This window comes from Heliconius melpomene, chromosome 2 (assembly GCF_056956725.1).
Source record: "Heliconius melpomene rosina isolate 202511_hmr_F chromosome 2, ASM5695672v1, whole genome shotgun sequence".
Taxonomy (NCBI): domain Eukaryota; kingdom Metazoa; phylum Arthropoda; class Insecta; order Lepidoptera; family Nymphalidae; genus Heliconius; species Heliconius melpomene.
Genome location: NC_140390.1, coordinates 6,955,227 through 6,973,360, shown reverse-complemented (window position 1 = coordinate 6,973,360; position 18,134 = coordinate 6,955,227). Strand labels below are relative to the sequence as shown.

The window sequence follows — 18,134 nt, the reverse complement described above, 5'->3', positions numbered from 1 at the left end:
CATTTATAACATATTTCATATTAAAACTATTTAAATTAATCTTATTAGCAATACTTATTTTTAAATAACAATCTTTATTTTTATTAGTAAAAGTATTTCATTTAATTTATAATCTTATAACAATATCATAGTAACGTCCTATAGTTTTAACAATATAATGTACAATCACTATCAAAAAATATTTAATTGAAGTCAAATTACTAAATCATATTGACAATATTTATTTATAATTATATATTAATAAAAGTACTTCATTTATATTTTTATCTTCAGTCATAATAATATCATAACAACTTCTCTTTATTTAAGTATTTAAATACACAACTTACACATTTCGTTTCATTCTAATTAATCATATTCACATTTTTACTATAAACTCATAATGAATACTACCGCTAACATTTATGAGTGTTAGACAAAATAAGTCTGAAAATTAATGATAAAAAACATTAAATACAAAAAATATATACCTAATAGCAATAAAATATCTTTACTAAGACCAAATATCACAAGAAATAAGAACAAAGATTGCATTGGAATGAAAAATTATTAGTTCTTAAAGGAGATTATGAAGTTCAAAGTAAGTATGGTATTTAAAAAGAAAACTTAAGCATATTTACTTTACGTTTGACCTAGAAAGTCAAAAGTCAAATAAATAAATCAAAATACGAAGTTATATGCTTCATTTTGTGAACCTCAAATAATTTACCACCAGCTCACTAAAGTTAATGCCTCAGACTTGAGAAGAAGGTTTCTTTTTCAATCAACTTCTATACAAATACATATCTTATTATTTGTGATAATAATGCTTTTGAAATAGACTGGTGCGAGCATTTTATTCCCAACTTCTAAAAAAAGCTTGCAAAATCTCTCAGCTTTTAATATACATATACTTATGAAAGTTTTTGTGCGTATGGGATGCAATCTCATTGCGATAGACGATATTTTAACATAATTTGACTGGAAACGTTCACCGTTCGATCCCCAAAAGGGGGGATGCTCGTTAGTTCTAAAAAGAAGTAACGGCTCACATTCGATTTGCCCATTTTATTATATTGTTTTGATTATAAATTTAATATTTAATTTTTATTAGCTCTAGATCATAGAGTGATATATGGCGAAAAGTAGTTCTTTTTTTACCTATAATATTTGAATTGATTCCTATAAAATAACGTAAGTGTCAAACGTTATTAGATTTATATATTTTTTTTATTTTAGTGGGACTAAAACAAAATATATATATATATATTTATTTTTAGAGTACGTTTACATGAAGAGCTTGCTGACGAGGGAATCCATTCATTAATTTGCAAAGAAAACAATTCTTTGCCAATGTTACAAGCATAAATCAGATTGTATGAGTTCTGTGGTCATATTGGCGAAGTGAATAGTGCTCAACTGGCACGCTCGAAGCGCCATAAATAAAGAAACGAACCATATTTTTGACATTTTTTTTAAATTTATTTATTTATATTTAAAAAAGTACATTAAAATTAATTATTCTTCGCGGTCTTAAGCCCGATTTGACTTGTGTGACCACTGCACATTCCTAAGTACATTAAGTTGAAGAAGTTTGTTTTTATTTATTTCTATTAAAGTATTATTTTAGTAAATTTATTAGTATTATTTGTTTTTATTATATATACATTTATTTTTATTAAAGTATTTTTGAAAGCAATTATAATCAAAACTTATTAATATTTTTTAAATGTCAGATATAATTCTGCAGGCGAACACCGTGTGAAAATTATTTTGCAATGATTTGCAATATAATTTAATATTCTTTACAGTATTTTGGACTATTCTTTATAAAAATAATATTTTAATAAATATTTTTATTTAATTCAATCCTTCATTTTGTTCTCCTCACGAATAGGATATAATTCTTAGGATACTAGATTTTTTCATTTGTGAATATAATAACACGAGGTCACCTATACTATTACATACAAATTACGTTTTAAAAAAAAAAGTCGTCGTGCCGCTGGGGCACAACTGCGTGACTGAGTACGCGACGGTTGTAGGTTCGATTCCCACTCGGGGAAATAAAGTAATTAATATTGTCATTTCCTTGATCTGGTAACGAGGCAAAGCGCAACGTTAAGTTCTGCTCTCAACAAGCTTTAAGAATTTCATGGAATTTGGAGAACGGAAGCGTCTTAATAGGAACGAATTATTTTAATACTAAAATCCCAGGTTCCCTAAAAAAAAACTTTATTATAAAACTAGTCAGATTAATCAACCGTATGAAATATGTTTAAACACAGCACATGCGATGCCAGTGGCAGTGTGAACACAGCATCAGGTCAAGTCAGTTGCATTTCTCAACAGAGAGAGGCGATACGAGGTCAGTAATAGTTTGTAACTCCAGCTGAGTGCGTGTACCACTATTTAAAATTATTTAAAACAGTGATTTAATATTGTAAGTATAAATTTTCATAATTTGTTTTTTATATAATGAATAAAATTTTAGTTGTAGTGTATGAAAATTAAACGTGTTCGATGATTATTTAGATTTTATTAAGTAAATGACGGTATTTATAAATATTAAATTTTTTTCGTAAATTTATCAACGAGTATTTTGAAATTACATTGAAGCATTATAAAGAAAATTTTTAATTGTGTCCAGTAATATAGAACAATATTATGTTTAAATTTTATTGGTTTGAAAAGTCAAGTTCAAGTTATTTTTTTTTAGTATATTTTTTGTTATACAAAAAATAGAAGAGGGTAGGAATAAAATATTATTTTTATATTTTTTTGCTTTTAACGGTGTAACAAGTACTTATTAGTGATAGTAAATGTATATTTTTTTACATATATAATTTACTAGCGACCCTATTGCGGCTTCGCCCGCTTTTACTACTGGATTATTCATATAATGTATGTTTGCAAAGCACTTAAGATTATGTGAAAATTAATTAAACCCTAATGCAACCCGCATTTTTGTAGTTTCAAAAAGGTTTTTCCAATTGTTTTACACAGCAAGGATATTTTAGTAGGTAATTAGGTAACCGTAATTTTAAATCTGTGCTACTAATCTTTTCAAGTACTTATTAAAATATACTTAAATTACTATTTTTAGATAGTTAAATGACATTAAATAATACATTCAACTCGAATTATCCAATACGTGCAAACGCATCTAAATCTTCGTTGCTATAAAGGCAGGCGGGTTTTTTTTTCGAGCTTGTGGTTAATGCTGAAGAGGGTATTCTGTCCCTGATGAAAAGCAAGCACTTCGTGGCCTGTGACGAAAATTAAATAGAATGCATCGGCCGGGAATTGAACCCGGGCTGCCCGCGTGGCAGGCGAGCATTCTACCACTAAACCACCGATGCGTGTAAGGCAGGCGGACGCGGCGGACTCGCTTGTATAAGCATAACGTCGCGAGGCGCGTTTCGCAGCAAGGATTTTTTGATATTGTAACAACTTCTAAAGTACTTATTAAAATGAAAAACAGTAAAAGACAGTTTTGATCTACATTAAATGGCCAACGTAACTAATATACTTATTTATATGCTGAGAGTAAGGGATAAGTGAAACTTGACGATACAGCTGAAGTGTGAACGGCGTGATGTGTCAATAATTAAATGCGTTTTTCTCTAAAACTATTCGCAATTTCGAAATAATTTAAAAGAAAATTTTATCTTCGTTTAACGTAGAAATTTAATAAAGTATTTTAAAGGATAAGGATTAATACCATCATGGAAAAATATCCCTCACAATAAAAAATATATTGAAATTACTATTTTTAGACAGAAATATGATCACTACACGTTATTCTTAAAAGATACGAATATGCCATCGCGGACTTTTTTGTAGATCTTATTAAGAGGAACAATACTCCAGTATATTTTTTTCATGTAGTATTTACCATTAAAGCAGCGCATGCGCCAAAGTGTCTCAGCGGATAGGACTTTACACACATTTATCGTATTTATGTTAATTTACATAAGAATGTACAAATAATAAACTATATATAAACCTTCCCTGAAAAATACTCGACCTAATGGTGAAAACCGCATCCAAATCCGTTGGGTGGTTTAGAAGAAGAAGAGTTAGAAAGTTCAGACAGACACAAAAAGCGACTTTGTTTTATAAGATATAGGATAAACATAAACGATTACAGCCATTTCAGTGTATTCTTAAAACATTGTCACCAAGTAATACTTATTTACTATAATTATCATGAGTTTATAATTGTCGTTGTAAAATATTAATAAAGATTACATTTTTATTATTAAAATATTACTCATCTGTGATGATCAGTAGTTTTCTAATGGTGATTAATGTCAATTTCCAGTCTTAGTAATGATTTAAGAAAATAAAAAAAAAACTACAAAATCTTTAATCATATGTTATTAAACTAACAAAAAACTTAACTAAGATTCTGAAATGGATAGTTGTCGGGCAATCGTTAGTAATAAACTATACTATTGTAGTTTGAGCCCACTGTAACCCAGACTATGGGGCTCACATGCAGTAGTTCCGGGCTTAAATAAATAATTAAATTAAATATTGGTGAAGAAATTTTACGATTAACAAAAATGCAATTTCAATTATTTTTTTTTAACTGATTTTGCTATGACAGGCGCAAAATAATCTACAAGTGTTACTTATTAAAATCGTAAAAAAAAAACAAAACAATAAGATTCTATCATTCTATGGAAGAGAATGAGAAATAGAAAAACATCTCGCTATCTAAGTACTATGACCACTGGTTACGTCACAAAACGCGAGATGTGTGAAAATTATAAAAAGAAATTAATGGACGTGCCTATTTACTTTACTATTGTCACGTTTAATAAAGATGTCACGAAGCCACATTACCATATTGTATATTCGTACTATAATATATTTTTTAAGACACTCCTTTCCCATTAAGACACTTCCGTTCCCCATTTTCCGCTAAATTCTGGAGGCACTCCGCGTTAAAGGTCGCGCTTTGCCTCGTTAACAGCGAAGAAATGAAAATATTTCATTTCCTCGAGTGGGAATCAAACCCACAACCTATTGGGGGCACCGCGTAGGTATATGCCTCTGGTCTTATGACGATATCTTTATTACTATAGTCTGGCAAATATGTTATTGATAATGGGAAGCACGCGCGGCAAATTGCGCAGAAAGCGTATTTTGATGTCTGCACATAGACACCCGCTCACGCCGGACCGATACCCCGTAAGGGCTCGCGGGGAATCGTTGCGGGGTGTGACCGGGCTACGGTACAGTCGAGTGCAACGCTATCAGTTCATTACTATGAAATATGAATATAATATCATATGATAGCATCATATATACGGAATGGCGTAGTAGAGCATATTTTTCTAGTAATATTATAAAAATTAGTAAAAAACACCAAAGCAACATGCAAAATGAACATATGGTAAATTGAAAAATTAAATAAAAAAATGAATTAAATTACTATAATGAGGCCACGGCCACATACAAATCTTCTCAATCCAAATTCAATAAAAAAAGTAAAATTTAAAAAGTAAATTTAATATATAAAACAAGCAAACAAATACAAGATTTTGGCGTTAGGCAATATGCAAAATCAACTTATGGGTAAGTAAAAAATTTTTTAAATAATGGAAATAGAGGTCTTAACAAATAAATTATGTTAATAAATTATATCTCCAAATTAAATCAAAATTTTATTACCGTTTTATTTAAAACGTTAATTAATGCATGCAAGAAAGTAAAAAATAAAAATTGACAAATAATAAAGCAAATAATCAAAACGGTAAAAGGCATTTTTGTTTACAATTAATTATATTCTTGTTTGAACAATATAGTGTGAGCTCGATAGTACCTTTAAAGATGTGTGGGTGCGAATTTCCTGTAAGGACGTAGCGCTCACACTGACGCAAATGGCAAACTATGGCAAAGGGATACCGCACTCTCATTTTTTGTACCTCAAAATTTATTGAAATAATTTACCCAATATTATTTTCTTTTATATAATCTTTAAGAAGTTTAAATATTGCCAGATATTTCTTTATTCATATTGCATAGTTTATAAGCTTGTATTATGCACACTGAATGTTTATTGTACATAAGTGTGTATATACACATCTACGTAAATATCATGTGCCATTAGTTATATAAGCAGAAGCTTAGAATTGATTAATTATTTATTGAGTCAAAAATGTTATTATACTTTTCGGGCTAGTCTTGATTTTATTCTCGACAACAATGTATAAAACAGCTGATTATTTTGCAATATTTAGATATCCTCATTAAATTTTCGTTTTGTATAATTTACTTCAACATAAACATGATTAGATATTTTAATTATCGTATAGGTAAATGTGATTTGCTAAGCGTGAGGTAAAACAACATAACAGGTAACACTGATCGAACGTTCTCTGCGCATACATATACTGCGCAATTTACCGCGCGTGCTTCCCATTATCAATAACATATTTGCCAGACTATAAATAGATATAGTACCTACCTTTAAGTAATTGCGAATTAACATTGTTTTGTATAATAATAACAAAAATAATATGGTTTTTAAACATTGATGCATCTAAAATACAAAAAAAAAACAAGATTCTTATTAAAAAATCCTTCCTTATAAAAAAAACTAAAACTAAAAACTTAACTATCTCATAATTTTTTATTTAGCAAATGAAAAAAAATATTTAAATGTTTAATTAAATTTACTACAATAAAAGCAGTGTTCATACATTTTAAACTAAGACATACATTTTAAACTAAGAATCTTATAATTGCATAGTTAATTATGATTATTTCCAAAAACCATATACAAATGAACCCCACATACTTAAACTAATGACACTAGGAAATTATTCCTACAATACTAATAAAATATAATAAAAAAGTTAACTTTTTAAAGTTTTTAAGCTGAACTCATTACATGTTGATTACTATTTCATGCTTCTCAAAATAATTTAGTTTTTTGTAGAACTAACACAAGTTTGATTAAAATGGGTTAAGCCAATATTTTTAAGGATTTCTAAAATATGCTCAGTCGATGTCTATTACACTAGTTAATTGCCATATTAAAAAACTATTCTATGAAAGCAAGTATTCTGTCGACTGACTGACTAATTCATATTTTAAATACATTTAAAAATGTAAAAGCATGTGAAATTGTAAGAGCGACAGGTTGTGGGTTCGATTCTGTCTCCTATTTAATATTTTCAGTTCTTCTATCTGGTGTCGAGGCAAAGCACGGCGTTGAGTTCTGACAGTCAAAAAAATTAAAAAAATATATTAAGCTTTATATTAGACTAGCGACTCGCTTGCGGCTTCGCCCGCTTACCTGGATTATTTTCGTGTTCTAATTATTATTTGCCCCTATAAATAAGTTTTCTTATATATCTTCCACGTACGTTAAAAACTAAAAAAAAATTCAATATATTGCTTGAGGGAGCCATACCAAAAAATGCTTGACCTCATTGGTCTGCAATGCTCTGCAAATTAAAGCACACCTTGCTATTTTATAACAATATCATTGTTAATTAATCTCTTAGTTACTTCTATTGTTTTGAAATTTTATCCTAACAAAAGATTGAAGAAGAGATTTGGAGAAAAAATCTCCAAAATTTTACATAATATCTAGACAATTGATATTTAAATATTCAAAGTAAATTATTATGATTTTAATTACTGATAGTATTGCTACATTATTAATAAAATAATTTATAAAATAGGCCGTCGTCGTGCAGTAGCACAAGCGTGTGACTGTACCTAAGCGGGATGATTGCAGGGTCGATTCCCACTCGGGGGAATGAATTATTATTTATTAATATTTTCATTTCTTCTCTCTCATTTGCCGGAAAGTGTAGATCAAAATGTCTTAACACTGGGTTCCCTCTGTTTACCCTGGATCGAACGTGAAACTGAAAAAAATGTCAAATATTTATAGTACTAATAATTTAAAGCGATTTTATGTAAAAAAAATATGAAAAATATTCCTCGCACAATCTTAGCTTACGCTTTCAACGGTATGTCTCCTTTAGTAAATCTTTCGGGAATTTGGGTTCTTGATTGGTAAATAATATACCAACCATTTGAATTTCTAATGTAAATATTATATATATACGTACTTAATATAATATTATACCAATAATTATTAATAACTTCCGTCTGTCCATATAAAATGAAAGTAAAGAAGATTACTATTAAATCTTCTTTAGAATATTATTATGTAAGAAAAGACATTTTCTTCAATTATCTCGATATAAGTGTTTATGATTCACTTAATAATAGTCTAACCATACAACTGTATACTAATGTGAACATTTAAATGTCATTAAGTAAATTAATATTTATATTATTTGTACACGTGTATTAGAGATTGTTATTGCAAAATCAATTTATATGGTAATTTTCTTTAGATTTCAAATCAAATTAGCTTCACGCTATATCCCGCACATAGCTGGGGAGGCAGAGGGAACCTAGTGTTAAGATTCCGTTCTTCACTTTCTTATTAAGGGGCGGGACTCAACGCCGCGCTTCGCCTCGACACCAGAGCGAAGAAAATAGAAATATGCATGAATAAGTTGGTGGGGGTGGATTTATTTTCTGAACGAATATGAATATGTTTTATTGATTGTTATAGAAAATACTAAATCTTTTAATAATTTTATCGCCATATTTGTTTAGTTCTTTCATAAATGACACAATTTAAATTATAATTATATAAATTAATCGATGATAATATACTCGTATATTTTTTAAGTCCAAGGATATCATTGCTACACTCTTTCTAATATTTGAAAACGGAATGGCTAATGTTTATTAGTTCTACGTGATGTTTCCATTTTATTATTCATATTGTTTTTAATTGTCCATTGAGAAATATGGATTTCATATTGGAAGTTATAAAATAAACAAATATATTTCATTCAGATAAAATGAAGTTGAAATCGGAGCTTCTAGTGCAGCCATCGGGGGAGTTATCGAAGCAAATCAGAATAGAGTTAAAAGAAGATATTGAAACTAGAGATAGAGACCTGGCTACTATCAAGGAATGGCTGAGGAAGCAACCGCATCTCCCTAATGAATGGGGTATGTTGATTTTATTTTACTAATATCTATTTGTTTATAGCTTTACATATATAGCAGGGAAAACAACGGGAACCTGGTGTTAAGACATACCATTCCCTACCGACTTTGCTCCGCATTTTCGGGATATCGCGTGTTGCCGAATTCAACTTTTGGAATTCTGGGAATCGAACTCACAACCGTCGCGCGAGTGTGGTTGACATGCTACCAACCAATTGGTTCCTCCAATTACAAGTACTTACTTAAGGGATATTATACATAGATTTTTCCATTCAATCCACTTCAATAATTTTTTGCTGACAAATACAATATTATTTAAATTAACCACAAAATAAACAAGCTTCAGGAACTTCTTCAAAAATACTGATCTATATATTATTAAAAACCCTCTTTCATCATCTATATTATATGAATATGTATATCTTTTTTACATTTTTTTTTCAGAGGATAAACCGCTAATGACATTTCTGAGAGGCAGTAGCTTTTCTATAGAGAAATGCAAGAGAAAGCTAGACATGTACTTCACAATGAGAGCGGCCTGTCCCGAATTCTTCACCAACAGAGATGCATCGACTCCAGCACTGAGAGAAGTCTTAAAATCTAAACTGTAAGATTACTATTTACTATTTTTAATTTTCAATTTACAAAAAACATATATTTTTTACTCTTCACGTTGTATCCCGCATAAAGCAGGGTAGGGAGAGGGGAGAGTTCTGGAGGCGTTGCGGGTCGAATGGTTACTATAGTCAGGTTATATAGCGGAGAAATATTAATATGAAATATTATATTTCTTTGATCGGGAATCGAACGCACAACTTGTCGCTTTTATAGTTGACCGTTTGTGCCCCTGCACTACAATCGACATGAACTGGCTGTTTTAGACTTAACTATTGTAATAATAATAATAGTCTAACTTCCGTTTCATATACCTAGCATATATACATATAATTAATAACATAATAAAGTTCTTTCGAATGTTACATTTTAATATTACAAAAATATACATATATATATATCCAAATATTTTACTAAATTATACGCAAAATGGCATGGACGTTTCACAACTGGCTCTCCAATCGACTAATGCCAGTCTAGCCGATATTTCCTAACACCTCCGTTAACTCGTTTCCATGATAGATTGTTGTAGCATAATCTGTGAATCATAAAAAAACCGACTTCACGCACTATCCTGCACACAGCAGATTAGGCATGGAACCTAGTGTTAAGACACTCTGTTCTGTTCTCCGCCGAATTTTCAAGACATTACGTGTTGAATAGCGGATCTCAACGCCGCGCTTTACCCTCAACACCAGAGCGAAGAGAATATTAAATATTTAATTTTATCGGGTAGAACTCGAACCCATAAACTGGCCTCAATTTGTGAATCATAGTAAAAGTTGTCCATTACATGTACAATAGTCACTAGAATAACTACTTCAGTTAATTAAAATTTTATTTACTTCCATTTTATCCTTATGCACCCATTGTTCTTTTACAGAGTAACCAATTAAAAGTAATAGAACTTCTTTTTACTATTTATCAACGTTTATGTCATTCAATTCTTGAGAAAAAAAAAATCTAATCAGCTTGATGCTGTATCCCGAACACAGTAGGGTAGACAGAGAGATTTTCGCAAGAGGAAATCGAACCCATAACCAGTCGTGTTTGTGCCCCAAGCCACGACTGGCCCCAATATTTGACCCTATTTAAAAAATAACATAAGATGTCTACTATACACAACTCAAAAGGTTCGCAATGGTGGACCTTTAAGTATTGAAAACGCACAATCTAAAATAAATCTTATGCAATAAAAAACAGAATCGCTTATTAAAAATCACTCGCAGTGAAACAGCCTTGAACGATTCAAGGGCGTGCGTCCGCGCATGGACTGCGTAACCTCACTAAGCAATACAGATTACGCAAATATTTTTTTTACCGACGACAAGTTCGCAATATTTACATTTTTATGACGAACTCGAACTATAGTAATTTTGTATGAAGAATTTCCTGCCAACTTGTGAAAGAATGAAGAATATAATAGAAGGGAGAATTAAGCAATGCTTTAATAGAAGCTTGACTTGAAGCTTCATGTATCATCTAAAATAATAATTGAGGCCGTGAGGTGGTGGCACAAGTGTGTAACTGTATCGCGACGGTTGTGGATTCGATCCTCACTCGAGTGAATGAATTATTATTTTTTAATATTTCCATTTCTTTGATCTGGTGTCGAGGTAAAGTGCTGCGGTAAGTTCCGCCAATCAACACGCAATGCCTCGAGAAATTCGGCTAAAAATGAGGAACGGAGTGTCTTAACTCTAAGTTCCCTGTGCCTACCTGACTGTATGCGGGATATAGCGCGAAGCGGTTTTTTTTTATTGTAATAATATGCCCCAAAGAAATATTTTTTGTGTTTAAAAATACTACGCATTCGTTAGACAATAGTACCTCTTTTGTGATTTCCACAACTTTTCAAGCTTTTCAAGATTTGACTCGTTACTAGAGCGGGATTTGAACCCACTATCAGTCGTGCTTATAATCCCACGCACGTGCCCCTACGCCACCACTGGCCTCAGAAATCCCATAAGATTATAAATACTATAATAACAACACAAACTTTAATAAACAGAAATTACCTTACAAATATATAATTATATACGTTTATTTACGACGTCGGTTTTGTAAATATTCTAGATGGTGATAATGCATGACGAACGTACTTACCTATGTGTATACTATAGTACATTTACTTATATGTTTACCTAATGCTTATAAAGATTCTATCATTAGCCGTACGATAATGGGTTCAAATCCCACCCTGGGATTTTTTTTTTTATTAATTTTCCTAGTTAAATTAGACATATTAAAACAGTTCGTTTTGTTCTAAATAAATAAATTAATAATAATAATAATAACTCTTTATTGTACACCCAGGAAAACACACAAAAAAATACAATAAAATTATATAAATGTACAAAAGGCGGCCTTATTGCTTAATAGCAATTTCTGCCAGGCAACCTTAAGGCAGAGGAAATAGCAAATTAAGATATAGGTAGGGTGCAATATATATATATATATATATATATATATATATATATATATATATATAATTAAAGGTATAAAATAAATAAGAATATATTTACCATACATAACACATACAAAGCATACATAAATACATATAGCCGTATCAATATACATACATATAAATAAATATATATTTAACTACTACATACATACATAGATAAAGATAAGAACTAAATGGTAAGAATAAAAAGTGTAATGGCCGAAAAAAAAAAAAGGAAAAGAACCTAAATCTTAGAGCGACATGAAGTGTAACTTTAAACGACGTTTGAAAGTTAGAAATGTTTTGGCATTTCTGACATCTAAAGGAAGGGCGTTCCACAATCTACACGCATGAAAGTAAATTAAAAATAATAAATTGTGGCTATATGGTAAATTAACCCAAGTATGAAGGTCGAAATCTGAGTTTATAGATGAATTTAATTTTCAAACTGTTTAAATTGCAGGATCTTAAAATAAATGATAACCTCTCTATGATTTTCAATGAAATAAACAATTTTAACAACAATTAATAATAAACTTCATATTTTTATTACAATATATCTATATCTAGGCCACATATTCAAGATAGTGGGGAACGGAGTACCTTAACACTTAGTTCCCTCTGCCTGTGTGCGGGATACAGCGTGAAGCTAATTTGATGATTTTTAAAAAAATTTTTTTACGTTTTTAAAGTATTTTTTTACTATATGTTATTTTCAAATTGATGTCAACAATCAACATTTTTATTTGGACATTTTATTTATTTTCTAGTCAAGGACCACCTCTGGCCGGTGTCACGCCCAACGGCAGAAGAGTCACGATATGCCGAGGTAAGATTTCTCATATCAGTCAGTCAACCTTGAGCTACTTTCATGCGTCAAACTTTCATTATTCAATATAAAACCGCCTCGAGATTTGGGTTTCTTAATTAGCTTTGGGATATAAATAAAAAAATGAATAATATACGTTTTTTTCGTTTGTAATTTTTAAAAATATAAATGTGGTTATGGGAACAACTCCCACGCGAGGAAATTAAATATTTATTTAATTTATTTTCTTCGCTCTGGTGTCATGATAAAGTGCGGCGTTGGATTCCGCAGCTCAACAAGTAATGCCTTCAGAATTCAGCAGAAAATGGGGAACGGAGTGTTTTATGTATTCATATAGGTACTGTAATAATATTGTAAGTCAATCGTTAAAATATCATTTACCCTTGTTAAACATCATGCCAACATCATTAATACTAGCAGAATTAAAATAACCGATATTTAATTGAACAGAAACGTAATATTTAAGTAACTTTCTGAAGCAAATACAATTTTTCCTCAATCTATTGAATAATTGTTAATAGAATTTTTGACGTAACTTTATACTACCTAAATTGATCTTTTTTAATCCTTTTTACCCGATTACGTCGAAGAGCATTATGTTTTTAGCGCGTATATACGAGTATGTATGTCAGTTCCTTTGTAACTGTTAAAGCAGTGAGGTAATAAATACATCATTGAGGATTTGTTTTGATGGCGCGAGTGTTATTGGATAGGTATATATATTAATTTAGATTTTAGTCGGTATTTTTTACTTTACTTATTTACTTATTTACTTATTTAATGCAACATAGTCTCATATGCTAATCTTATAAGAACTAAGGTCTTAATAACTAAAAAACTTCAGATATTACATACATCTATCATAGAAATATTTTTCAAATGCTGAGTGACTAATAGACCGCAAAACTAAAACTACTGAACTTAGAGCACTAAACGAGGATTTCTCGAAGAAACATACGATTTTTCAACTTATGTCCATAAAATAAAATCAAATAAAACAAATAAATGGTGTAAAACAAATACAAACACCATAAGAGTAGGTATCTCAAGTCGATCTCGCTTTAGTTTATTTTATCAATAAGGATGTTTGCTGTCAACTCACGTAAGCCGCAATCGTGGAATAAACAGCGAAGCAAAACACTTGACCACGACGTTAAATAAATCTCATATTTACATAATTGTGAAGGCACTATTAATAATATTAGTTGTATTTGTTATTTTATCATATTAAAATTAAAATAAATCAGCTTCACGCTGTAACCCGCACACAGCAGGGAAGGCAGAGGGAACCTAGTGTTAAGAAACTCCGTTCCCCACTTTCTGCCGAATCCTGGAAGCATTACGTGTTGAGTGGCAGAACTCAACGACACTGCCTCGACACCAGAGCGGAAAATGGAAATATAAACGTAAATAAATATTTCACTTCCTCAAGTGGGGATCGAACCCACAACCGTCGCGTTACAGTCACACCCTTGTGCCGCTGCGCCAAGACGGCTTTTATCTATACTTATAATTATAATAAAATCGTAAATGATTTATGTCTGTACATAGAAGATATATAAGAAAAAAATATATTCGTGGAATTCAGTAATGTAATTGTGTCGTGGCGAGAATTGGGGAAGGCCTATGTACAGCAGTGGACAAAAGATGACTGTTCATGATGATGATGATGATGATGAATGGAATCAAAAACAATGATTTTTAATATTTTTGTCTGTTTATTTGTTGATTTATAGTATATTGGTAAAAATTTACATAAATATGTAAAGTAATGAAGTAATAATCATGAGAAGAACTGTATTGTGTGTGTAACTTATTTTAATTTAATTCTAGGTCTGTACAACGGTCTGGACGGTCAGCAAATAACAGACACTCTTAAATTGGCTCTCATGATCGGAGATGTTAGATTGGTGGAAGAAGTAGAGGGAGTCGCTGGAGACATCTACGTATTGGATGGTGCAGTTCTAGGTGCCAGTCTTTTGGCCAGACTGTCACCTTCCACTATAAAGAAGTTCTTGATCTGTGTGCAGGTAGGTTTTAATTAATGTTAGACTACTATACAGGGTGGAAGAGTCAGCGCTCCTTTTACTGAAACTGCATATAGGGTAAAATATTTCAAACCCAGAACTAAAAAAAATAATCAAGGTACCTCAACGGTTTGGACGTAGGATTTTTTTTTCATTTCACGATTTTTATCCATACCTGTATTTCGTGACGCACACATACATGTGCGACGTTGCCGCTTTGACAGGTAAGTGTGTGCGTGCCTATGTTATACTTTACAAATGGCGTTTTATTTTAAAAAGATAATTTTATTATTTATTTTGTTTTAAAAAAACCTTTTTCATTTTTGAGAATTATTTTTTTTCTGAATTATATTAGGCTTTTATAGAGTAGGTAAAACTGTGGTTTCATTTAAAGTGGCGCTGACAATTCCACCCTGTATATCAACGGATAAACGCAATAGCTCGAGAATTCAGTGGAAAGTGGGGAATGGAATTTATTAACACCAGATTTCTTAGGTTCTCTCTCGTGGTTTCAAATTTATTAAATAAATTTAATATAAAAGTCAAAAATTTATGAGGATTTAAAAATTCTACATTTTTGTAACAATGTTAAAGTCTTAGGTTAGAAAGGAAAGTACTTTTTAGAAATCTCATAAATATTTCCAATTTTAATCACGAAAAGAAAAAAGAGTCTCAAAAAGAATATATATAAATATAATGTTATATTTTATTTTCATTTTCCAGGAAGCTTATCCAGTAAAACTTAAAGAAGTCCACATTATAAACACTTCATCAATAGTAGAGAGATTTATAACTTTTGTGAAACCATTCCTAAAGGAAAAGATAAGAAAAAGGGTAAGAATTTTCAATAGCTTTTATTAATAAGATATATTTTATAAGCACTTTTTAATATTTGTTTTATATATATATTTATAGAAGTTAGTTATTTTTTTAAAATATTTTTATAGATTTACATACACAAAGAAGTGAAGGACCTCTACAAATATGTACCTCAAGAGATGTTGCCAAAAGAGTACGGCGGCGACTGCGGAACCATGGATGAGTTGCAAGGTTAGTTAGGTTATATTAGTTAGGTTATATTTCACACGAAAAAAATAATCATAAATACACATGATTTTATATTTAACTAGCGGACGCGCGCAGCTTCGCTTGCTTATTTAGGGGCGATTTAAAGATTTCTCCATACAAACTTTCAACCCCTTATGTTAAGGGGAGAATTCTAGAAAACCATGAAATACGTGTTCAATTAAATACTTTTAAAAATCTAAATTTCAAATTTTATAATAATCGGTGCCGATTTAAAAAAAATCCATACAAACTTTCAACCCCTATTTTAGCCCTTTAACGTAAAAACTTTTCAAAATCCCTTCTCAGTGGATGTCCAGATTATGAAAGTAAACATCTGTCCAAATTTCACGTTTCTACGCACAGCGGTTACGGCTGTGCGTGCGTCTTACCTCAGTCACTGAGGACAAGTCCCTTTATATATATAGATTTTAATATTTATAAAACGTACGAGAATAATTCTTCCAGTACTAAATGACTAACATAACCTATGGACGAAAGTACCGGTCTTAGAAAATTGAAAATTTCCACATAGGTAGGCTATAGTGTAGTGGGAGCACAAAGAGACGAGAGATTTCTCGTTATTTATAACTGATTGAAATTATTAAAAATTCTTTTCACAGAGAAATGGACCCAAAAACTAATTGAATACAGAGACTGGTTCAAGGCTCAGGACGCTTTGATCGCAAACGAGACCCTCCGACCTGGGAAACCTACTAACTATGACGAGCTTTTCGGTATCGATGGAACTTTTAGGCAGTTAGCCATAGATTGATTTTTAGATATATGATTTAATAAAATTAAATTGCTATATATTTTTTTAATCATGTAATTATAATAATTTTAGATCTTATTAACGTGTCCGTCGAAAAGCGAATTTAGTTATTTTTAATTTTTAATCAATAAATCCACTGCAACATACTTTCTACAATTGTCACATTTCATTAGAAATTAACGTGTAATATATAAAGAAAAATAATAATTTTGTATGTATATTTAAAATTATCATTTAATATATTTTTTAATGTGTTTTCAATTCAAATTCAAAATATTCTTTATTCAAGCAGCTAGCTTATTCGAGCATGGCAGCTATCCTGCATTACAATGCTTTTCTATGATACATACTTATCGCTATAATCAGTATTTATTACTTTATATTTAAAGTTTTAAACTCAAATTATAAATTACTATGTTTTAATATCAAAGAAATATCTGTAAAAAAATAAATTATTATATATAAATATTGAATTAAAAACAATGTAAAGCTATAATATGAATAGTATTAAACATGTATGGAATTAATATATATAGAATGTAATGCAGGATAGCTGCCAGCTAATGTAATAAATTGTACCATTGTCTTTGAAAAGAGCAACTGTTAAGTTTCTTGCCGGCTCTTCTCAGCAGAACTGCCTTCCGAACCGGTGTTAGCTCCACCACATTTGTATTACATTGGCAGCCTTCTTGAATAACGGTGCCCGGAACACATGGATCAACTGCCACAACAGGGACGAGAGTTTTCTCTCTGTGATCGTCAGCGATGTCAACGACAGATATATCACCAACCACAACGAAATTAGCTTCCTTCAATGCATTTAGAGCGACCGAAACATTGTGTATTTTTTAGAGTCGCGATATCGCAGGTGTTCTAAATTGATGCAACAGTCCATACTTCATGAGAATTATTTCCATTACTTTCGATAGTCACACTCCATCTCTGATGTTGACGGCGATGTTGTGCACCGCGTATTTGTATTCGTCCAAGTAAGATTGTTTGTGATTAATGACGAAACCGAGACGTCGGATGTTGCATGTTGCATGATCCATGTGTTCCGGGCACCGTTATTCGAGAAGGCTGCCAATGCAATACAAATGTAGTGGAGCTAACACCGGTTCGGAAGGCAGTTCTGCTGAGAAGAGCCGGCAAGAAACTCAAGAGTTGCTCTTTTCAAAGACAATGGTACAATTTATTACATTAACTGGCAGCTATCCTGCATTACAATGCTTTTCTGTAATTATTATAATTTAGTTACTAGAGAGTATTTTGTAGTGATATAATTTTTGTTGTGTGGAAGTAAAATTTTCGTAATCTACATGTATTTTTATTTTT

General features: G+C 30.9%; 1 protein-coding gene across 2 annotated transcripts; it reads left to right on the top strand.

Annotated features, from left to right (window-relative positions):
• The first annotated feature begins 2,222 nt into the window (after positions 1-2,222).
• Positions 2,223-18,117, top strand: LOC146540636 (alpha-tocopherol transfer protein-like). 2 transcript variants are annotated; one of them, XM_085200038.1, is made up of 8 exons: positions 2,223-2,347; positions 8,887-9,045; positions 9,487-9,649; positions 12,874-12,932; positions 14,766-14,962; positions 15,683-15,793; positions 15,907-16,009; positions 16,648-18,117. In XM_085200038.1, the coding sequence occupies exons 1-8, from the start codon at positions 2,254-2,256 to the stop codon at positions 16,797-16,799; spliced, it is 1,038 nt and encodes a 345-aa protein (XP_085056164.1). In that variant the 5' UTR covers positions 2,223-2,253; the 3' UTR covers positions 16,800-18,117. The 2 variants fall into 2 exon arrangements, with proteins under 2 accessions (XP_085056164.1, XP_085056172.1); XM_085200046.1 differs by having other exon boundaries at positions 2,288-2,422.
• The last annotated feature ends 17 nt before the right edge of the window (positions 18,118-18,134 follow it).